This window comes from Trachemys scripta, chromosome 10 (assembly GCF_013100865.1).
Source record: "Trachemys scripta elegans isolate TJP31775 chromosome 10, CAS_Tse_1.0, whole genome shotgun sequence".
Classification (NCBI taxonomy): Eukaryota; Metazoa; Chordata; order Testudines; family Emydidae; genus Trachemys; species Trachemys scripta.
This window is the reverse complement of record NC_048307.1, coordinates 39,796,615-39,821,127: the sequence shown is the minus strand read 5'-3', so window position 1 is coordinate 39,821,127 and position 24,513 is coordinate 39,796,615. Positions and strand designations below refer to the sequence as shown.

The 24,513-nt window shown below is 48.4% G+C and overlaps 1 protein-coding gene across 5 annotated transcripts; it reads left to right on the top strand.

The window, feature by feature from the left end:
* The first annotated feature begins 4,240 nt into the window (after positions 1-4,240).
* On the top strand, positions 4,241-23,410 carry ISLR2 (immunoglobulin superfamily containing leucine rich repeat 2). 5 transcript variants are annotated; one of them, XM_034784608.1, is made up of 3 exons: positions 4,241-4,712; positions 16,970-17,062; positions 18,968-23,410. In XM_034784608.1, exons 1-3 carry the CDS (start codon positions 4,705-4,707, stop codon positions 21,009-21,011), a joined length of 2,145 nt encoding a protein of 714 aa, XP_034640499.1. In that variant the 5' UTR covers positions 4,241-4,704; the 3' UTR covers positions 21,012-23,410. The 5 variants fall into 5 exon arrangements, with proteins under 5 accessions (XP_034640499.1, XP_034640500.1, XP_034640501.1 ...); XM_034784609.1 differs by lacking the exon at positions 4,241-4,712 and adding an exon at positions 13,471-16,336; XM_034784610.1 differs by lacking the exons at positions 4,241-4,712; positions 16,970-17,062 and adding an exon at positions 17,106-17,738.
* Positions 23,411-24,513: the final 1,103 nt, after the last annotated feature.

The following is a 24,513-nucleotide window of genomic DNA, read 5'->3' as shown; positions in this document are numbered from 1 at the left end:
GTGACGTGCAGAGGCTGCGCCACGATGCTGATGGCTGTTGTGCTATCCTGTCTGGAGCAGTGTGTGGTCCCCAAAGCAGGTCTCCCCCAGAAATGCTCTCCAAAAAGGGGAGAGGTGGAGTTGTCTCATGAAGAAATCCCCCCACCCCTTCTGTGTAGCTGGCAGGTTGGCTTCCTGGGAAACAAAACGGCATGATAACACCCAAAGACGAGCGAAAGATAAAATACCTGTGTTGAGTGCGGATGCACAGCCAGCTCCTGCCACAACTCTGAAGACGGTCTAGCTCAGCGTTTCTCAAATGTGGCCATCATGGCCGCATGCAGCCACCAGCAGATTTTTTTGCGGCCATTATAGCGTCCTGGGCAGAGATGGTGTGTGTGTGGGGGGGGGGGGGGGAAATGACGAAGCAGCACCTGGTGTTTGCTGGCACTGCCAGCAGGGATTGGCATCCTGCACTGCGCAGCCTCTGGGCAGCACCTTTGGAGACACATGGGGCCGGTGTGTGCAGAGCTGGAGGAACCTGGCATTCTGCAGGCCACTGGTGAGTTCCCAACCCACGTTCCCAGGCCAGCTGGGCTTGAGCTTAGAAAGATTGTCAGAGCAGCCACCATCATGAGTTGGTGGATGCACTCTGAGGCCACCAAAAATGTGTTGTGAGACCACCTTGTTTAGTTACTGCTGTGGCCAATAGAGAGTAAGGAGAAGCAGAAGCGCCAAAGCTTCTTTCATTTTTTTCTGTCTGACCTGCAGGGAGGAAGAGCTGCTGGAAGTTTCCACTGCTGCCAAGGAAGGCTGAGTCAGGGTTGAGGGAAGGGAACAGCTGGCTGCAGGGCCTCAACAGGCCGAGTTTCCCATTTGCAGGCTGCCTGTCTCAGCCTGCAGCATGTAGGAGGCCAGGCTGGTGCCTGGGATGCCAACCCGTTCAATGTGCAGCAGGCTCGTCCCTAATGGAGCCAGGATTGTACCAGCCACTGGGTGCAGTGAAGTCTGCAAGACCAACATGCCCCCTACCTATCCTCTCCACACCTTGCCAGGCAGCCCCATGTATGGCAATGAGAACGGATCACTGTGCCCTATAGGGTCTACTCCCCCTGTCCCCAAGTAGGGGAAGCATGGGGCAGGGATTGAGAAACTGGAGCAACTGCAGGGGGCGAGGATGAGGCTGGGAAGAGCGTGGGGTAGTCCAAGGGGGTGGGAGGCTTGCTGGGGGGAGGGGAGGAGAAATCAGCTGGGGGGCAGAGGGGAGGAAATCCTGGAGCAGCCCCTGCTTCCCATTATGCTCCCCCTCCTGTCCCTGTCCATTCCAACCCCTGACCCCCATTCTGTCCCACCTCAGTCTCTGCACTCCCCTCTTCCCCTGCACCTCAGGCCCTCTCCCTGAAAAACCAGCATAAGGGGGCATTGAAGCAGCTGGCTACAGCTGCTGCCCCCTTCCCCATGACTGTTCCCCATTGGGCCAATCCAGCATGGGGAGCAGCAGGAGTGGAAGTCACGGGCCCCTCTGCCCCAGTGCTGCCCTAACGACTGACCGTGGGCAAGAGACACGGTGGGGCGATCCCTGCAGCTCAACTGGCAGCGAGACATGGCTGAGAGCGGGCGTGGCAGGGGCATCACATGAGATGGTTGGCAGCCCCCACAGGGAGACCTGCCCCAGGGCACCAGGCCCAGTGGCCTCGCCTCCACAAGGAGAGCTCATGCTGCAGCTGAGACAATCCCTCCATCCGCCCTGGGGATGCCAGGAGTCTGCATTTGCCCAGTGTCCTGCTGCTCTCAATCACTGGAACCTCCACCCCATGTGCTGGGCACTGCCCGTACTAAGGCAAACCCCACATGGGGCCCCATAGCTCCATCCCCATGCTGGATCCCTGGCCCCATGCCATGGGAGGGTGTCACGGGGCGCACCATTCTCTGCTTGTCTGGTGCCTCTTCCTGGCCACTCTGGGGATTAGATTTCAGAGTAACAGCCGTGTTAGTCTGTATCCGCAAAAAGAAGAACAGGAGTACTTGTGGCACCTTAGAGACTAACAAATTTATTAGAGCATAAGCTTTCGTGGACTACAGCCCACTTCTTCGGATGCATATGTAGTCCACGAAAGCTTATGCTCTAATAAATTTGTTAGTCTCTAAGGTGCCACAAGTACTCCTGTTCACTCTGGGGATTAGTGCTCGAGACCAACGTCCCTTCCTGTGGGCGCATGCCATCACATCATCTCTCTCTCAGTCTGTAGCTCCTTTCCATCCCAGGAAGTACAGCGTCCTCCTCGTGAGTCAGCCCTCCAGCCGTGTCACTCAGCGTTCCCCACTTCTGGGGTATATCAAAGTCTGTCCTTCAGCAGCCCCAGGCAGTCTTCCCATTCACTGCTACAGGGGCCACTCCCTCAGTAGCAGGTAGGGGTACCCAGCCCGCCCTCTGCTCTGGGTTACAGTGCAGAGACTCTACACTCAGCAGTTTTGGGCTGTCGTCTCCCAGCCCTCACTGCTCTTTCCTTGTACTGCTACCTACCACCCTGGTTCCCCTCCTTGCCCTAGGTGTACCAGCTCCAAGCCCTCCTCCCTGGGAGTGACTGCAGTCTGCGCATCTCTGCAGCCTCCAAACACTCCTCCCTCTTCCTAGGGAGTGACTACCCTTTCCCAGCAGCAGCCCGTCTGTTGCCAGCAGTGAACTTAGAGCAGCAGCTGAGGTGCGCGGACACCTCCCATTGTGAGAGAGGGATTTAACTGGTATCTCTGATGCTGCTGTGCAGTGAGTGTTGCCAAATGTCTCTTCCATGGTCAACCGGACAGGAAGAAGAGATTAAATGAAGACTGTCTATTTCAGTACTTCTCAAACCTTGCCATAGTATATGGGCACCTCACAATCTATTGTATTTAGCTGCACAGCCCCCATCAGAGGTTGGGCAGTGCTATTATCCCCAGTATACAGAGGCACAGACATGTTAAGAGACTTGCCCAAGCTCAGACAGGAAACTTGTGGCAGAGCAGGGGACTGAAGCTGGGTCTCCTAAGTCCCAGACTAGTACCCTAACCACAGGATCATCCTAAATCTTAGAAGAGGACTCACAATACCACTCTTCTCTGTTTTTATGTTGTAGCAGGTTAATATAATACCCCGATACGATGGGGGTTCGCATGCTATACATGTGGCCGATAGAGGATGGATGGACAGGAAGGACTAGGGGACTCCTTTCTGACCACTCATCAGAGCTTTACTGGACAGTGGCTTGTGGATCCCTGCCACTCCTGAGCTGACAGCTAACTTCATCCCAATCAGCCTGGTGCCCCCGAACCCATCTTTACACCTTTGTCCCCAGCAGAGAGCATGGTGACAGTGAATGAGGCAGAACCACCAGCTCCTACCATCACCACCACCAGTAGCAGCAGCAGGAGGAAACCTAGCCCTGAGAAGCTACTGTCAGCTGTGGAGCTGTTCCTGTCTGAGTCCTTGGTCAGCCAAGACGGACTTTCCTACCAGTTCAACATCATACTTCTGAGTGGTGCCCGGAGCACCTACTTCATAGATCTCACTGCAAGTCACTGCCATTTATTCTCCCTGTTTTGGGGGGCACTTTGGTGGGATAGGCGACTCATGGGAGGGACTAAAAGGGGGGCACCAGCTAAAGGGGGGGCACGTGACCTCCCCACATGACCGTCCCTCGTGACTCCACCCTGCCCCCTGCCCAGGGCCCCCGCACTTTCCCCATGCCCTCCCCATCCCATGTTACCTGGGAGCGAGGGGTCTGTTCTCCCGTTGTACCACATAGTGATTTCAGGATACCGATTTGTGTCACCTGGCTGGGGTCTGTACACCCTGCCGGAGGATGGGGCTGGGGGCTGTACTGGTACAGTACAGTACAGTACTGGCTCCCCACACCAGCAGCTCCTCTGGTGCAGCTGTACCAGTACCGCCCGCAGCCCCACCCCCAGCCCTGTCCTCCAGTAGGGCTGTACAGACCCCAGCTAGGAAACGTAGCTGCGTGGAAAGGCTGGGGGCAGGGCTGGGACGGTGCAGCCATGCTGGAGGAACTGCTGGCAGCCCCATGTTCTGCTCCTTTCGCCGCTGCTGTTCCCTGCTGAATGTTCCCCTCCCCCTCCGGCATCTGGGGAGGGGCATGTGAGCCTTCTTGCCCCTCCCAGGCGTCACCGACCCTACACATAGAGCTGAACTCATTAGTAGAGTTGGCTGGAAAATGCATGTGGGGGGGAGTTCCATGCTCTCTCTCTCTCCTTCCCAAAGGTGATGGAGGAATAATTCCATTTCCTGCTCTGCCAGGGATGCCAGAAAGAACCCAGAAATCCCAAGCTCCTGTCCGGCCTTCACACCTTGTGCGTCAACTGTCTAGAAGTGAACAAGTCATTGTCCAGTGCCCCATCTGCCGCACTCCCATCCCACAAGCCAGCGGGATCCCAGACCAGCACAACCTGCTCTTCGCCCAGCTGCAGGCCAAGCTGAGCACCTACCAGAAGATCGTCAAAGGCAATGACCTGGTCTGTGACAATTGTGGGTAAGGGGCAGCGTTCTGGTGCTCTGACTACGAGGAGTGCCTTTGCATCAAGAGGTTTGAGATCCACCAGAGGTATCTAAAGCGAGAGAGCCATGCGACCAAGGTGGTGAGGGATCTCAAGGTGGGATCTGCCAGGGAGTTTCTTGGTGGTTCCAGGAAGCTCAGTAACTTGTCCTGTGCCAATCCAACCCACACGAACCAGATGCTGAGGTAATGTTCACAACCTGATCTGTTTTCTGTGCAGTTGCACCACCCAGAGTCTCTTTCCAGGCCCAGCTTTCTTTTCCATATGTAGGCAAAACACCAAAACAATTCCTCAGCCCAGCCTGGCCTCCAGCTCCCAGCCCCGTTCAGTCCTTCCTGCTTCAGGGCCTGCTGCAGGATTCTTCTGTCCGCTCTTAGGTGAGCACCACCTCCCAGTGTTCTCACCCCAGAGGCTCCCGTTCCCCAGCAGGTTCCCATTGCCTCCCCTCCAGGGAACTCACTCTACTCCTGCTCCCCCTTCCCTCCTGACAGCCAAGCTGGGTTCGCTGACTGTGAGCATGTGAAAAACAGCTGGGTGTCTGTGAAAATGGTTGTGATGGCCCTGAACTTCCACTCTAATGAATTGTTGTTTGAAAAACAGTACTGGAAAGAGGGCAGTTCCTTACTTGGTATTTTACTAGTTTCAGTTATCTACTCAGGGAGTGCAAATGAGAGCATGTGGCTTAGGTGACAAATCATACAGCAGGAATGATCACCAGTGATCAGTCAACATGAAACGGTGAACGATCCATGATCTGAAATGTTTTTGTCCAGACTTCAGTGACTATTAATGAATAGCAAAGATTCTGCTGGTTCTGGAGTAGAACTGGGCTCATTGGCATCAGTAGGGGCAGGGTTGGGCCCCATAGCTCCATCCGGGATAGGCTGCCCCCATTGGCATTAGGGAGGGGAAGGGGGCAGGGCTGGACTCCAGCAAGACTTGTGCAATGAGCAAGTTGGCCAGGTTGTGATCTCCTTGATACTAAGGCCACAGGACAGTGACTTCTTCACATGCTAACTCTGGTGTGGTTAGTGATTTGCTCTTGTCTGTAAGTAGCACGACTGGAATCTCTGCAATGCTGTTGACTGGAATTCCCCTTGGAACACTAAACTCCTGATCCACTTGTTAGCGATCAAACCCACCTGGGACCCTCTTTCCCAATTCAGTCTTTGTTCCTCCGATGTTTCCAGGTGTTGTCTTGGAGGGGAGTGAGTCCTAGTCATGATGTCACTCCCCCCTTATATAGTTTTTCTATAAGGTAGGAACCCCTTTGTTCCCATTCCAGTTTGTGGAAAAGTACAGGTACCAAAATGGAGTTCAGTGTCATGTGATCTGGTCACAAGCCCTTGCATTCTCTCGATGAGTCATGGCAGCCATTGCCCATAGGCTGACTGAAGCATCCATAAGCTCTTCCGTGGTCCATTGTCTTTGTTGATGGGCCATTAGCACTATCTAGCTTCTTCATTGTTGTACCTGAAAGGCTAGTTGTGGGTGTTTCCAACTTCATAGAATCATAGAAGATTAGGGTTGGAAGAGACCTTAGGATGTCATCTAGTCCAACCCCCTGCTCAAAGCAGGACCAACCCCAACTAATCCCAGCCAGAGCTTTGTCAAGCCGGGCCTTAAAAACCTCTAAGGATGGAGATTCCACCACCTCCCTAGGTAACCCAGTGCTTCACCATCCTTCTAGTGAAATAGTGTTTCCTAATATCCAACCTAGATCTCCCCCACTGCAACTTGAGACCATTGCTCCTTGTTCTGTCATCTACCACCACTGAGAACAACCTAGCTCCATCCTCTTTGGAACCCCCCTTTAGGTAGTTGAAGGTTGCTATCAAATCCCCCCTCACTCTTCTCTTCTGCAGACTAAATAAGCCCAGTTCCCTCAGCCTCTTCTCATAAGTCATGTGTTCCAGCCCCCTAATCATTTTCGTTGCCCTCTGCTGGACTCTCTCCAATTTGTCCACATCCTTTCTGTAGTAGGGGGCCCAAAACTGAATGCAATACTCCAGATGTGGCCTCACCAGTGCAGAATAGAGGGAAATAATCACTTCCCTCAATCTGCTGGCAACGCTTCTACTAATGCAGCCCAATATGCTGTTAGCCTTCTTGGCAACAAGGGCACAGAACGCAATGCCATCCACAGCCTCAGAAACAACTCTGACATTATCATCAAAGGAGCTGACAAAGGAGGTGCTGTAGTCATAATGAACAGGTCAGATTATGAACAGGAGGCTGCCAGGCAACTCTCCAAGACCACATTCTACAGGCCACTATCCTCTGATCCTACTGAGGAATACCAAAAGAAACTACACCATCTGCTCAAGAAACTCCCAGCTACAGTACAGGAACAAATCTACATGGACACACCCCCAGAACCCCGACCAGGGGTATTCTATCTGCTACCCAAGATCCATAAACCCGGAAACCCTGGACGCCCCATCATCTCAGGCATTGGTACTCTGACAGCAGGATTATCTGGCTATTTGGACACTCTCCTCAGACCCTATGCTACCAGCACTCCCAGCTATCTTCGAGACACCACCGACTTCCTGAGGAAACTACAGTGCATTGACGTTCTTCCTGAAAACACCATCCTGGCCACCATGGATGTAGAAGCACTTTATACCAATATTCCACATGAGGATGGACTACAAGCTGTCAGGAACAGTATCCCTGATGAGGCCACAGCAAGCCTGGTGGCTGAGCTTTGTGACTTTGTCCTCACCCACAACCACTTCAGATTTGGGGACAACTTATACCTTCAAGTCAGTGGCACTGCTATGGGTACCCGCATGGCCCCACAGTATGCCAACATTTTTATGGCTGACTTAGAACAACGCTTCCTCAGCTCTCGTCCCCTAGTGCCCCTCCTCTACTTGCGCTACATTGATGACATCTTCATCATATGGACCCACGGAAAGGAGGCCCTTGAAGAATTCCACCTGGACTTCAACAATTTCCACTCCACCATCAACCTCAGCCTGGACCAGTCCACACAAGAGATCCACTTCCTGGACACTACAGTACAAATAAGTGATGGTCACATAAACACCACTCTATACCGGAAACCTACTGACCGCTATACGTACCTACATGCCTCCAGCTTCCATCCAAGACACATCATACGATCCATTGTCTACAGCCAAGCCCTAAGATACAACCGAATTTGCTCCAACCCCTCAGACAGAGACAAACACCTACAAGATCTTTATCAAGCATTCGTAAAACTACAATACCCACCTGGGGAAGTGAGGAAACAGATTGACAGAGCAAGACGGGTACCCAGAAATCACCTACTACAGGACAGGCCCAACAAGGACAATAACAGAACACCACTGGCCATCACATACAGCCCCCAGCTAAAACCTCTCCAGCGCATTATCCACGACCTACAACCTATCCTGGAAAATGATCCCTCACTCTCACAGACCTTGGGAGGCAGGCCAGTCCTTGCTTACAGACAACCCCCCAACCTGAAGCAAATACTCACCAGCAACTACACACCACACCACAGAAACACCAACCCAGGAACCTATCCCTGTAGCAAACCTCGTTGCCTACTCTGTCCCCATATCTACTCTGGCAACAGCATCAGAGGACCCAACCACATCAGCCACACCATCAGGGGCTCATTCACCTGCACATCCACTAATGTCATATATGCCATCATGTGCCAGCAATGCCCCTCTGCCATGTACATTGGCCAAACCGGACAGTCCCTCCGCAAAAGAATAAATGGACACAAATCGGACATCAGGAATGGCAACATACACAAGCCAGTAAGTGAACACTTCAATCTTCCTGGTCATTCTATCACAGATTTAAAAGTCACTGTCATTGAACAAAAAAACTTCAGAAACAGACTTCAAAGAGAAACAGCAGAACTAAAATTCATTTGCAAATTCAACACCATTAATCTGGGCTTGAATAGGGATTGGGAGTGGCTGGCTCACTACAGAAGCAGCTTTTCCTCTCCTGGAATTGACACCTCCTCATCTATTATTGGGAGTGGACTACATCCACCCTGATTGAATTGGCCTTGTCAACACTGGTTCGCCACTTGTGAAGTAACTCCCTGCTCTCCATGTGTCTGTATATAATGCCTGCATCTGTAGCTTTCACTCTATGCATCCGAAGAAGTGAGGTTTTTACTCACGAAAGCTTATGCCCAAATAAATCTGTTAGTCTTTAAGGTGCCACCAGACTCTTTGTTGTTTTTGTAGATACAGACTAACACGGCTACCCCCTGATACTTGACAAGGGCACAGTGTTGACTCATATCTAGCTTCTCATCCACTGTAATCCCCAGGTCCTTTTCTGCAGAACTGCCGCTTAGCCAGTCGGTCCTCAGCCTGTAGCAGTGCATAGGATTCTTCCGTCCTAAGTGGAGGACTCTGAACTTACCCTTGTTGAACCTCACCAGATTTATTTTGGCCCAATCCTCCAATTTGTCTAGGTCACTCTGGACCCTATCTACCTCTCCCTCCAGCTTAGTGTCATCCACAAACTTGCTGAGGGTGCAATCCATCCCATCATCCAGATCATGAATGAAGATGTTGAACAAAACCGGCCCCAGAACCGACCTCTGGGGCAGTCCACTTGATACTGGCTGCCAACTAGACATCAAGCCGTTGATCACTACCCATTGAACCCAATGATCTAGCCAGCTTTCTATCCACCTTATAATCCGTTCATACAATCCATATTTCTTTAACTTGCTGGCAAGAGTACTGTGGGAGACCATATCAAAAACTTTGCTAAAGTCAAGGTATGTCATGTCCACTGCTTTCCCCATACCCACAGTCAGTTATCTCATCATAGAAGGAAGTCAGGTTGGTCAGGCATGACTTGCCCTTGGTGAATCCATGTTGACTGTTCCTGATCACCTTCCTCTCCTCCAAGTGGGTGGCACAGCCTGTGGCTCATGATCTGTCAAGTGTTTCTACTCCTAAAGGCCCCAGCTGGAGACTCAGCAGACCCAGGTTGTAATCCTGCCACTCCTCACAGTTATGCTGATTTATACCCACTACAGCTCTGGCTCATTGACTCTAGCAGGGACACAGTGATTTACATCAGCTGGGGATCTAGCCTGCTTATTTCATTAGAGCTGCACCATTCACACCAGCTGGCTATCTGGCCCACAGTCCATCTTCCCCTTGGTTTGCATCAGAATCAGTGTTTCTCAACCTATTTACCATTGTGGGCCACATCCACACAATATATGTACTACCTATATAGCCCTCAGGATGTCACATGGGCTGCAGCTGTGTGCTGGTTGGGCCACAAGCAGCCCGCGGGCCCCACGTTGAGAACCACTCGTCTAACTGCATTTCTAAAGCTTTCACGTGATGAGAACTCTAGGGTACTCCCCAAGATGGGGCAGCAGGTGACTATCAGAAGCAGGGCATGTTTCCAGCAGCCTCTTTAATTATCACATGTGGCACCTTTCCAGAGCTTTCCATCCCAGGAGCTCATAAAATGGCCCAAAGCAGGGCCTCATGATCCTCATTTTACAAATGGGGAAACTGAGGCACAGGGTAGCAATGTGGATTCCCAAGGTGAGCCCATGGCAGAATCATGAATAGCAGCTAGGTCTCCTGACTCCCAGGCTAATGTTCTGTTCACCACACCGTACCGCCAGCAAACATTCACCCTTTGACCTTCTGTATGGGTTGACAGCTTGTACAAACACATTTTCATACTTATAGTTTCATTGCATCAAGGATTTTCTTTCACCTCCCATAAAATACCAGACTCAGCTGAAGATGTAGCTAGGAAAATATGGAAGCAATTGCACAGTCCATCCACCAGGAGGAGCTTTTGCCATAGGTCAGTATAGAACTGAAGTAAAGAAATAAAGAGTATCAGGGTTAGAGAAACAGGAAAAATCACCCTGATATCTGCACTTGGATAGTCCAAGAGGTCTTTTCCATGACCTGTTTCTAGCATCAGGATACCACTCCCCATGCACACAGTCACCGGAACATGTCTTGAAAAACACTGATGCAGTATTTCAGCACATTGTCTCCCGTCACAAGATGGACTAAGAAGTCTTAGTAGGAGGTAGAAAAGGGGTCAATGAATTACTGTAACTTTCATCTGGGTCAGAGCTCATCCTCTAGAAAGACCCATGCAAAATTGCTGAGGATCCAATCAGCAGGGCATGGTGTCACTTTTCCAAGTCCCGGCCCAATGTACTTGATAAAAAGATATACATACCGGTAGTAATATATATACTGCTAGCAATAGATGCCTGGGTCTAGTGCTGGCTTTCCACACAGGGGTGAATTTCATCCCAAAGCAATACAGGTGGGGTCTTAGTCAGGAGTTCCATAGAGGGGATCTGATAACCTCATATGCCTGGGCAACTCTTGCACAAACAAAACTGCCTTGGACTCCTAGGCTGGGGTTTGCCTGAGCAAGGACTGCGGGATTGGGCCACAAAAGGAGAAGGCATCGATAATCAGAGTAGAATTCAGTTCTTCATTTGTGTGCTATGTGGTCGTGTTGGGATATATATATATATATATATTTATATTCCAACATTACCCCCTCTTGATACATGATTATGCCATTAATTATTGTATCAGTTTATAATTTTGCAGTCAATTCAATTTTATATATCACTTGCTCCAAAACTTCTTGTCGCTTTCTTATTCAGCAGTATAAATATAGCATAATAAAGGTTAACAAAATCATTAATGCAAATATCACAATAGGATGTAGCATTAAATTTAGAAGAGCTGTGACACTGGGAAACCATCCTTTAAAACATCATACCAATGAGAAATTACCAATTCTTCTTCTTTCCCCAATTCTAATATTTGACCATTGTGGATCAAAATGTTTATTTTCCCCAGCTGAGCAGACTTAGATACATCTTTTGCATACTGTCTGATTTTTTCACTTTCATCAATCAGTTTTTCCCATTTTTCCCAATGTATCCCCAAATCAAAGGACCAGTCCACATCTTTTGGTTCCCAAACAATTTCCTTTTTTAAAAATAGAGGACCTCGATAAATAATTCCATTAATAATTACCTCTGTTACATTTCATTTCCATGACTCAGTTGGGCCTTTTTCTGTCATACTTCCCCAAAATACATGTTTTTCAGTGGTTACCACACAAATACACCCATTGCCTAAATCAAAGACTCTTGTGCCATTAGATGCTAACTATTACCTGGTACATTGTCCGCTTGAATGGTTCAAATGACATCCCTCTAGGGACCAAGTTAGTTGTAGGCACACCTATTTGTTTCTTCCCCCCTCTTCACAATGTTTTGTTAATTCTACTAATTTATAATCCCCTTCTTCTTGAATCAAGTGTGTCTCACTTATTTCTATTTGCCATAACTCTCCATTCATAATTTTTGGCAACACCCAGGCCATTGCTGCTTTTCTTTGCTTCCCTGTGTTGTACAACAGCATTCTGCCTTTCCATTCTGCCCTCAGAGTGGCTTGAGCCCAATCTTGTAATTCATTGATTCCATATATGAGGATCTTTGAACCATTAAAAAGGCCATTGTCCATTACGTAACAGATTAACCATTCGCTGTATGTATTGTATCCCATAGGTTTGTATCTGTACACATCGTATTGCTAATCAAGTTTTATTGTCAATTTCAGACATACCAGACAGATTTACATTTAGAGACATTTTCAAGGCTTGGGCTTGTTTCAACTGGAGTTCCATACTACTTATTCCTTGTTCCGATAATGCACCAAAATTTTGTGTCACATGTCTGTATAGCCCTCAAAATCTTACCCAAAGCTGATATTTTCCCTTGTAAGGTCTCAATATCAAATGAGTTTAAAACTCCAGCTCCAATACTACCTACAATATATTCACCTATACCTCTCTGTTGTATAGTCCTGTCTCCCCATTGTTGTTGCCACGCTTGTAATAGAGGCAAAGCATATGGCATACACTCTGGTTGTTGCGCACTTATGTTTACTTGCACTCCTTCCAACCAAATTGTTAGATCCACAATAGTTGGGGCTTCGATTACTTCTTCCCTCCTATAGGGGGGCTCGTCTGCCATGATTCTTTGTGCAATCTTGTTTACTGGTATCTGATTAATAAACAATAAAAACCCAACCATATCCACAAAAATATATTCTCCAAATATTCAAAAAACATAAAACCCAGCAACATATTTCTACCCCTTTCTCTTGACTCCCTCACAGGTCCTCTCCATACCAAATATCATCAGAATCCAAATCCAAATCTCTCTCTTTTTGACACTCAGCCGCAACTTGCAGATACTGTATTTTCACTTGCTTTTTCAATGCTGCTATAGTTTTCTGGCACCAGCTGTGAGAAACACTTGTGATCTCCTCTTCCTTAGGAATGAAACAGTTATTTGGAGATTTGACTATCACTTGATGGTCTAATTTATCTTTGTTTGCTTTAATCTTTTCCCAATCCATCATTCTTTTTCCAATTCCCTATTTTGTTTCCCCATTTGTTCTGAGTTTGCATTATCTGTGCCTGCCTCAATTCCCTTTACAAATTTTCCTGGCAAGTTTTCAAATTATCTTGTAATGTTTGTAATTCTGCACAGACTTAATTCTGCACAGACTTCCCCCTTACATGCAATTTCCTTTTTTACAGCTTGCCACAACAGCCATACTACTGCCATTTGCTTTTTACTGGCCTTAGGCTTGTACAGCTGTACATATTTCTCAAACATGTTTTCTAAGGTATCAAGTGTTACATCCAGTTCCCTCGCACCTTCCATCCAAGGGCATGTTCCAAATGCAATAATCTCCTTCTCTAGCAGAGAAGACTTTGGGCTCTAGTATAGTATGTTTGGGGTGTGAATGTGGCGTGAGTAAGGTTTGTTTTGTAATCAATAAAGATAATTTAGAGTATTATATACCAACACTGTCTGGTATCTGCTTACTCCCCATCCCATAGGGAGGCCTCTATTGAGGGTCTAACAGTGGGGCTGTATTAAATCCCAACTGCCCTACTGACCCACACATCCATGTGTTGGTCATCTTCTATCCCACCTCCCCCCACGCCTCATCCATCTAGGTACCTATTTGTATATAATATGGGTATTCTGGTGGTACCTAAGGGCCAGCCAAGAGTGGGAACCCATTGTGCTTGGTGCTGTACAAACACCCAGTAATAGATGTTCCCTGCCCCCAAAGAGCTTGCAGTCAAAATAGATAAGACCATGACAGGTAGGGGACATCTAGGGGGAGATACAAGAAGGAGAGAGGGGGCCAGGAAATGGAAGCTAGGTCTCCTCAGTGACAGGACAGAGTCTTATCTGCTAGGCCGTTCTTCCTCCCCACCGCCTTTTGTCCTCCTCCCCCAACCTACGGTGGACTGAGTCCAAGCTTCTGACCTGAGTGAAAAACCTACCAGTGGGCTTTTGATCCGGCCCTTTGCCCCTTCCGGACCCGAGACCAGCAGTTGGAAGGACAGGGCCATGTCTGTTCCAGGAGGTGCAGCGGTGTTTTACTGCAGACATTTGTGGAATTGCCGGAATGGGTTAGAGCCATGGGTTATGCTTCCTTAATGTCCTGTCTCTAGCATAATGAACGCCACTGCTTCTCCGTGTGAAATGGGGCCCTGCCGACTGGGCACAAACCATTGATGGGTGCACTACTTCTCAAGCAGGTCACTCGTTAGCCGAAAACCGTCCCCAGCCTCCGTTATGAGTAACAACAGTTACAAGGCTGTGATCGCAGAGAACCAGTCATCGTAACGCGGAATCTCCTCCCCTCCGTCCCACTTGGGTACCAGTCTAAGACAAAACAAAGGCAATCAGGTCTTCAAACTGCTGGGGATAATGAGGAGTCTCTCTCGGAGAGACAGCTCAACCACCAGCCCGTCAGGGTGAGAAAGAAGCCCTGAGTTCACCCCTCAATTGCTTGTGTTGTGGCGGGCGGGAGCTGTCTGCTGGTTCCTTCGGTGCAGTCTGCTTTAAACAGCAGCAATAGGAGAGACAGTTTGTAAAAGCTTGTAACACAGCCCGGAGAGCTTCCTTTATTAAGCTGTTTTCAAAAATAAATAGCAGATCCCTTAATGCTGACAGAGCTCGGGGGGCTAGGAACTGTCTGTCTGGCACCGCGGAACAGCTGAGAGACGGAGGCATTTCGCTGTTTAGTGTTAAAGAAAAAGTGATGTCCTCAGCACCAGAGGAATTGAAAACAATCCTTGTCTAACTAGCTGCAAATCAGCTCTAGTTTTGCCTTTCTAATCCCAATCGACCTGTAGTTCTCCTACAAGAAAGTACTGCACTGTTAAGGAAGCAATGTCCGGGCTGGAGCCACGTTAGCTCTAGACTCCATCATAAGCAGGTGTAGATTTCCCTGAGTTATTAGGGGAGGATGGGACTTTGGAGCCCAGAGGAAATTAAATAATTAGACTCGTCTTTTAGCTGCAAAGTAACTTTCTTCACCTGCTTTTCCAGTCTATTCCATCTTCTCTACCGCCTCACCCTAGATGAGATCCCAAAAGGCAGATCCGATTATAGGCAGGGCAAACTGTTGAATCCATCATCTCCATCTCGCCCTAAAGTCCTCCAGAGTGGACTAAATAGTCTAAATAGGCAAGACAGAATTATTACCTTCATTGTACAGATGAGAAAACGGAGGCCGACATAAATTAAATGATTTGCCCAAGGTCACACAGGGAATCAGTGGCAGAGCCAAGAATTGAGCCCAGCTCTTCTGAGTCTTAATGCAGCACCTTCACTTAACTACAGGATCATGCACAACCCTCAGGGCAAGAGCTCACCTTCTTTCCAAAAGTTACAGGCTTGCTCAGGAGACAATAACGGATTTTGATTCACCAGACTTTTGAGATCGGCACGGAAAGGGAGCAGTGCGCTAGCACCAATTCTTGCTTTATGTTGCCAAAAATGATTTTACTGTTGCCGAGCTGACACCAGTGCCACCCTGGCCACTGCAGCTCTCTCTGCTCTGCTCTCCCCAAACTCCAGCCAATGACAGATGTCCCCGGCAGTGGCTTTATACGGTTCAATTTGCATGATCACGCCAGATACCGTTCACCTTTGTACAGGCTGATTTGTTTCTCCAGGAGCTGCATGCAAATAAACCTGAGGAGTTGGGACACTGTGCTGAGCATTTGAGCACAGCAGACCCTCCGAGTGGGATCAGAGCAGGTAGGCAAATTTGGATTTGCCTACACAGGGTGACACCAGTTTACCTAAAAAAGATCTGATTTTAATCGATTTTATTAAACCAGTGCAAAAGACCAAGTGGAATGGTGGGTCTTATTTCAGTTTAAACTAGGCTCCTTTCGGTTTAGTTTACTGCAATTAGAAAGAGGTTTAAACTAAACCAAGATAACCAATTTAAGAGGGTCTACACAGGCATTTGTGCCAGATGAATTAAACTGGTGTAAGTAAATCCGCTTAACTAAAATAGTGCAAATGTCTGTGTAGATGAGTCAAAGAAAGAAAGATGAGTTTTAGAACAATTTCAGGGGACGCTGTTTGTTTAACAAAGCACTGTGCTCTCTGGGTGTTCGTATTTAATTGTAAAAGCTTCTTCCAAAGCAGAGGACCCTTTTCAGAGGTTCTTTTCAGATCCCCTTTCGCCCCCCCCCCCCCGCTTTTTTGGCATTCATTTAAATGTTGGCCATTAAAATATGTATGAGCATGACAGAGGGTATTGGTTTTATTAGAGACACCCGGCAAAACTGGATAAACCCTTATTCATTCACAGAGGGTCCCGCCACACCCAAACGTGTGTGGGGTTGAATATGTAGACACACGTCGCACATATTCTGTATACAATGTGTGTATATTCCCTGCACGTGAGTAAGTGTGTGTGTGTGTATGTGCAAAATGTAGCAGTATGTGTGTGTGTGTGTGTGTGTGTAATGTTTATGTATATAGATGTACAAACGTAATGAATGTACCTGTATATGTTCATAAGTGAATGTATAAAATATTATAGTGGGTTTACGTGTGCACATCCATGTTTGATGGATGGATGTATTTGTACACACATCTAGTTAAGAATATATACCCACACGTGAAAGGAATCTACACCTATTACTATATAGTAACATTATATGGACGTACTGTACACCAGAATGTATATTTCTTCCTGCATGTGGGTTTTCCTTCATCAGGTCATTTCTCTCTTAACACAATAGATCTGAGAGTTTATAACTCTCTGATTACATATATACAATGGCGATTCAACTCATTTTAACTGATTTTTGGGTTAATTTTTCAAACATCCATTTGTGTACATGTTGAATGGTTAAAACTTAACAATAGTTTTAATGTTTCCCCTCTTGCCTCATTGAATTAAAAAAAAACATGCTCAGCAGCGGTAGCATCATTTCCTTCTTGCTTTCAGATGCTGCAGATGCCTCCAGAATTACTTGGAGGAGCGGGATCAATTCTGCAAATAAAATCAATTATTTATTTTGTTTAATATAGTTCAAAACCTAACGAGCTCTGGGCGGAAAGGACTAGCAGAAGCAGGTCGAGAGAGATGGAGCTAAAAGACTTTATGCAAACACATGCGTGGAGGTGAGGTTGATCACGATCGGTTCTCACTGAGGCTGCAACAAATCATCTGCATGTTTATTTTTCTTTTAAAAGAGTTTAAACCATTCAAAACAGCAAACTCGTCCCAGATAATCTAGTCCAGCCCCCTCCTTTGTTTCTCCCCACATTGAAGTGCTTAGAAGCTATTTGCATTCAATTAGTGCACAACAAATAGATTCACTAAACATGGAATGTGGGGGAGAGGGCGGAGAGTTGAAAGATGGCACATGGACGGGGAAACATATTGACATGATAAATATTGCATTGGGTTTGGTGGGAGTCCCTGCAGCTTTAACACACTCAGAATATGCAGGAGGTGGGAGAGGCTAGGCGCGCTCCCTGGCGCATCGGGAGCGCGCACTGACTCTCCAACCCAGCAGCAATTTAAAAAAGGGAGGGGGCCAAAGGGGGATCAGTCATCAGGATAGTGGGACTCGCAGCCTGGGCAGCTCAAAGCTCCAAAAATGTGTGTTGCCTCTGCGATTGCAAAATTAAAGCCAGCCACCACCAGAAGCAACAGATCCACAGCTGCCCACCCATCTCTGGGACTCCCTGTACTTCCCAACTAAATGCCTGGAGTTCAGTCTGGCTTCTGCAGCTGGGTGCTTTCCTGGAAGCTGCCCCCATAGATCTGCACTCTAGATCCCAAGCTGAGCAGGTAAGGCTGGGCAAACTTCACCTGCGCGTAGGACGTTAGCTGGAGGAGATCCCTTTCCTTTTTGGCTTTGGGAGCTGCCTGCAGTTATGCAGATTGTGGTAGCTTTTGTGTGCCACGCGTGGCATGGTTGTAAAGGCAGGGCAGGATGGACTAGAAGCTTGTATTTCAAAGAAGGGACCGCAGGTACAAACAGCTTGTGCTGGCGGAAAAAGAAAATGATCTCTTCTGGTGCTATGGTAGATAGGATCCTTGTTCCCTTGCAATCAATGGGAGTTGTGCCATTGGTTCCAGTAGGGCCCGGGTTTAGCCCCAAATGTTAGATCTGTTTCTCTCTGGGGTGTTTGTCTTCGCATCTGAAGCAGGGAAGCAGCAGGGGTACATGGCAGAAATGCTAATGTTTCCCTAGCTTTCTGATCCGCAGCCTCTCCCAAATGGCACGGTTTGTCTTCAAATTAATACCAGGGAAACTACAGGTAATTAGGGTAAATCTGAGCGTGGTTTTACACATTTATAGATAAGGATCTTCCCTTATTCATGTCTTTGTGGGCAGCAAACGACAGATCTAGCTGCATGCTTTTTATTGTCAAAGTTTATAATTATTGCTTTATCAATTGTTGTTATCAGTCTAAGACAGCGCTTTTTGGAGAATGTATTTCTTCTCCTGAGAGCTTTCTCATGGTGTTCAGTGCCACGCAGCTTCAGGACCAATTCAACAGGAAAGTCTAAGAAGGGGTGCCGGGCTTTTAAAAGGAAAGGTTAGACCGTGTATATTTTAACGCAATTTAAAAACTGCACGGTGCTGTCTGAGTTTCGGGTGTGCCGGAAACGTGGTTCGAAGATGTATTATATAGAGTCCTTGCAACTTCCAAACGGCATGCGATTCTATGAAAGAAAGGCAGACAGACAGAGAAATAGACAGGCAGAAAGAAAACGAATTGAAACAATGATTCGTTGGCTCTTAGCTCTGGTTTGGGTGTGTTACTACTTAGGCTGATGTTATTTTGCGCATCACACATGTCCGGGGGTCCGCGTGTGCAGCGCACTGTCCCCTGAGCGGGGAGTTCTTGCTACCTTGGGTTTTCCGTCGGGAGCAGAGCGCTGCTTCCTGTTCTACCTGGGCTAAGGGGAAAGCGGAGGGACCAGGCTGCTCCCAAGCCAGTGAGCGCAGCGGTGTCTCCGAGGCTAGGCGCGGGTGGGGTAATCGTGCCTGTCTCTGTCTCTGGCTGCAGGAGGAAGATGGACCCGTTGCTCTGGCTGTGGATCGCAGCTTTCCTGGGGGTGAGCCAGGGCTGCCCGGAGCCCTGCTCCTGTGTGGACAAATACGCCCATCAGTTCGCAGACTGCGCTTACAAAGATCTGCAGGCGGTCCCCGTGGGGCTGCCCTCCAACGTGACCACCCTCAGCCTGTCCGCCAACAAGATCACCTCCCTGCAGAAGAGCTCCTTCATGGAGGTCACCCAGGTCACCTCGCTGTGGCTGGCGCACAACGAGATCAGCGCCATCGAGCAGGGCACCTTCGCCATCCTGGTGCAGCTGAAGAACCTGGACATCAGCTACAACCAGATCATAGACTTCCCCTGGGGGGATCTGTACAACCTCAGCGCCCTGCAGCTACTCAAGATGAACAACAACCACATGGTGAAGCTGCCCTGTGAGGCCTTTCACACCCTGAAAGACCTGAGGTCCCTGCGCATCAACAACAACAAGTTCACCACCATCGCCGAGGGCACTTTCGATTCTCTGACTTCCCTGTCTCACCTGCAGATCTACAACAATCCCTTCAACTGCACCTGCAGGCTTCTGTGGCTGAAGAGCTGGGCTGAGAACACCCTGATCTCCATCCCCGAGAGGGACTCCATCAGCTGTGCAGCCCCGGACAGCCTCCGAGGCGTCCCCCTGGGGAGGATCCCAGACCTGCAGTGCGAGCCTCCCTCTGTGCAGCTGACCTACCACCCCAACCTGGACAACACCGAGCTCTATGACGGCTTCACGCTCCTGCTGCACTGCAGCGTCAGGGGCAGCCCCCAGCCGGAGATCAGCTGGAAGGTGCAGACCGCCAGCCAAGACCTGGAGATAAAGGGGCCCGGCGTGGAGAGGATTGGGAACGAGCTACCCGCTGGCAGCTCCAAGCAGGGCACAGAACGCTTCCTGGTCTACGGGAACGGCACCCTGGTCATCCCCCACCTGAGCAAGCGCGAGGAAGGGACCTACACCTGTCTGGGCACCAACGAGCTGGGCAGCAACCAGACCTCGGTCAACGTGGCTGTGGCCGGGGCCCAGAAATACCCCGCCCGCCCCATGGAGGATCCCCTGGCCGGTAAAGCGCAGCCGGGCGAGAGGAAGCCGAGCCCTAAGGGCTCCAAGAACAGCGTCCTCAGCCCCGAGGAGAGGCCCAAACCCCTCAGCCCCACCCGGCACAGCTCCCACTCGCCGGGCCTGGAGCAGGTCCCCACCAAGCGACCCCTCTTCGAGAAGAATTGCGGTTCCAGCGCGGACACCCAGTACGTCTCCAACCATGCCTTCAACCAGAGCGGCCAGCTGAAGCAGCACACCTTCGACCTGGGCGTCATCGCGCTGGACGTGTCGGAGAAGGAGGCCAAGGTGCAGCTCACCCCCTTCTACGGCCAGCCGGAAAAAGCCCACCTGCGGGCGCTCTACCTGTGCGCGGAGAGCGGCCAGGGCCACTCCATGGTGCAGTGGTCCAGGATCGAGGAAGGAGTGAACTCCTACTGGTTCCAGGGCTTGACCCCCGGCACCAACTACTCGGTCTGCCTGACCTACCTGGGGGAGGACTGCCAGGTACAAGTAGTCTTCACCACCAAGAAGGAGATCCCCTCCCTCATCATCATCGTGGTGGTCAGCATCTTCCTGCTGGCCCTGGCCACCGTCCCCCTGCTGGGGGCCACCTGCTGCCATCTGCTCGCCAAGTATCAGGGCAAAACCTACAAACTCATCATGAAGGCCCAGAACCCGGACCAGATGGAGAAGCACATAGCGGCCGACTTCGACCCGCGGGCCTCTTACCTAGAGTCGGAAAAGAACTACAACCCAAGTGAGGCGGGGGATGGTGAGGAGGAGCGGGAGGCGGAGGAGGAGAGGGAGCTGGAGCGAGACGAGAGCCTGGTGGCCGAGTCCATCGCTGAGTCCCAATCCAAAGCCAACCCGGAGGAGTTTGAGGTGGGGTCCGAATACAGCGACAGGCTGCCCCTGGGGGCCGAGGCTGTGAACATCTCCCAAGAGATCAATGGGAACTACAGGCAGCCAGCTCGCTGATCCGACCCCTGGCCACCCCCCCCAGCCACCGCCCCAACCTGTATATCATATAATACAGTAAGATACAAACTCGAGGTGGGATCTGAGCCATTCACTGGCTGATCAGCTACATCCTTCCAAAGACACTTCTGCCAACAGCCCAGCGTGGGGGAAACCCAACAGAATTAAGATCCCAACCCGTTTTTCTGGTCTCACTAAGTACTTCAGGGTGGGGTTGATTTTTTAAACAAAATAGGTGGAATGAATTGGCCTTTAAAAAAAGTTTTTAACACACTATTTGAAATACAAAGCTTTAAAACAAAACAAAACCATCTGCTCCCAACATAATAATCCTAAACGGAGGCTGTGGTCTTTTTTAAAAACTATGTTGGTTTGTTACAATTAAAATACAATGGATTAACTATTTCCCCCTCCTTCACATAAGAAAATCCGAAAATATCCTGAGTTAATTTCATCAAGGCCAGTTGTCAATTTCAAGCGTGAGTGTTGTCAATTTCAGCAAGTTTCTGTGCTGGACAGCTCCCATCCCCGTCCCACGTCAATGCAAACAGCTGTGCCCTTCCCACGCTGGGATGCATAAATCCGTGTATGGGGAGGATGGGTGAGTGGGTAACTGAAACCCACACCAGTCCTGACCATCCGATCAAAGATACACAAGGTGATCTAGCGGGTCAATTGTACCTACACAGTATTAATGGAGCCGTGCTGTAGAATTTGAGATGTGTGTGTGACTTGGTCCTCTCTTAACTTGTGGGTGCTTCTCATTTCTTTAGAGGTAGGGAAGGGAGTGTGGAAATAACACCACCTCTGATCTTTGTTGTCCCTTTTCTCCAGACCTTCTGGGAGGCATGTGACTCATTGAGATTTCCTAGATGTTTATTGAGTAGAGTAGCGTGCTTATAGAGAAATGTATGTACCCTTGATGTGAGTCTGTGATGTTTAAAGGGGAACGGGAAATGATAGGTAACTTTTGTCGTGGAATTGAGAAAAATCTGAAATGTATATGCAGCGCACTGTCCCCTGAGCAGGGAGCAGGTGCATCTGTGAGTTTTTTATTTTTTGACTCTGTATTAAAAAAGCACCAAAAATCAAAATGAAATCAGCACAACTGTCCCCAAGGCGGAGAAAGATTGTTTGTTAATTGATTGTTAAATACTTTCAAAAGCAACCTTAAAAAGAAACGGAACCATAACCTTTTCTAAGCGCTTCTGTATGTGCAGAGTCAATAAACCAGATTTAAAATGGACTCTTTGCCCATTATTTATGGGGGGATATGGGTAAATTAATGGAAAATCAAATCCATATTTCAGCTTAAATTAAAAAGCTGTAGTATAATTATTTCCCCTATTCTGCTTTGTCTTAAACTGGAATTTTATTTTTCAGATGCAGTTATTTTTAAAATTGTGGTTGTAATCATTCTAATTTCTCCGGAGGGATTTTTTTCCCTCGTGGTTTTGTTTGTTTTTGTACCATTTTCTTTCTCGTTAAAGAATTTGGGGTCGTCGTTATAGGTGGCAGTTTCAGGGGATTCTTGAATTAGTTACTCAGGTTTCTGAATTACAAAGCGACAGCCTGCTTTGTTTCATAGGTACCTTTTGTCTGTGTTTACCTTTACAAGCACAGGGACATTTGAAGAGTTGATTTGATCGCCAATAACATATTTTGCTTTATTTCACGAAGTAATTTTAAAAAAAAAAAAAACCCGAGACACAAAAAACTGGGAAGGAAATAACCCTAACCCCGATCCCAACAATAAATTCGTCTACGATGCAGGGAAAGCATTGAGAAAGTTGTCACATGGATGGAGCAAGAATAAAACTAGATTGGCCACCACCAGCTTCGCGTATGTTCAAATAAGGTAGGTGCCTGCGGGAGGAGAGAGACTGACTGACTCCACACAGGCCAGGGTAATATTTAACTATGGCCCCTTTACTGATGATGTACAGCCCCCAAACTATCCGTATGAACATTCTATGTACTGCGTGTCTAGAGGTACATGCTTCGTGTGTGTCTGAAGATGTGTGTGCAAATACACACATACACGTTGTTTATGTAGGCATATGTGTATACGGTGTGGTATACACCCCAATTATTTATAACCATGCATCTACTTTATGAAATAAGGTGAATGCCCGTACTTTCGCCGTGTGGATATATACACAGGCAGATTATTTATATATGTGTTTTGCTCGTGTAGATAATATATATACTCCGTGTGTGTGCAGATATAGACACACATTTATCTAACACCCTTACACATCAGCTTTGTGAATAAAAGTAAATGTGTATACGTTGTGTGTGGATATGTACACAGATTATTTATATACGTGTTTTGTTCGTGTAGATACATGTATGTACTTTGTGTGTGCAGATATAGACACACACACACACACAGTGAATAAAGGTAAATGTACTTTGTGTGCGTGAACACAGAGAGATTATTTATACACACATTTTGCGTATGTAAATAAAAGTATGTACTCTGGGTAGGCGTGCGCAGATATGCACACAATTACTTTGTAAATAAAGATAAATGTTTATATTTGCATGGGTTTGTAGACCTACACACCCACATTATGTGTACCCACATTTTGTGTATGTAGGCCAACGTACATACTTTGAGTGCAGCTATGATTATTTAGACACGCACATTAGCAATATATAGTATATAGACGCATAGGTCCGCTGTAACATACTTTGCAGACATGCATATACTGGTTGTGTCTATATACACATGTACAACCTCTGTATGTAAGATTCTATGTAAGCTCAAGGAACAGTGCAATCATGTGTGTGGGGTGGGGGTGGGGAGAGTTGGTCCATCTGTTTTATTTGAGCACCGATGTAAAGATTTCAGCTTCCTGTGCTCCTGGCTCGCTGATCTTCAGGAAGTAGCGGGCTTACTCCCTGACTCCTAAAACAGCCACCCGCGTCCCCACACAGAGCTAGACCCTCCCCGCCCTTCCTGGGAGAGGACTGGAGCTTTCCCCTGGTGTTTCCGCTGAGGCAGACACACCCTCCCAGTGCGTGCCCCCCGCAGGGTGTATTCCTAAACGCCAGGCTCTGTCCCAAGCCACGAGTCACTAATCCCTTGGTTCTGTTGGACATCCCGGAATCCCACCATTTAGAAGCGCTACTGACCCCAGGGGCGATCAAAAGGAGCCCTCTGCCCATGTCGATTGCACCAGCAGGCGCGTAGGAAAGCCGCACAACCAGTAAGAACGAAGGGCAGCAACTAGTTTCCATGTAAAACGATGCGATTTCAGAGCTAGCAACGCCTAACATCCCCACCGAGGTGATTGCAATCACCTTCCCCACCCGAATGGTTTTATCCAACAATTACACCAAGATCAGTGGGGGGGTTAATTGCCTTTATCATCTAGAGCTAGCCAGTGTATGCTTTTGCACATAGGTATATATATCAAAGATTGTGTACTTACATATATATTAACGCCTGTGTGTTAATGGGTAGGCATGTACACACACACATTTGCATTCATAG

What these genes read in the sequence shown, in the direction of transcription:
- ISLR2 (XM_034784608.1), top strand. An exon ending in ATGCAAACACATGCGTGGAG is followed by an intron (nt 17,063 to 18,967) that starts GTGAGGTTGATC and finishes CTCTGGCTGCAG; the next exon opens with GAGGAAGATGGACCCGTTGC.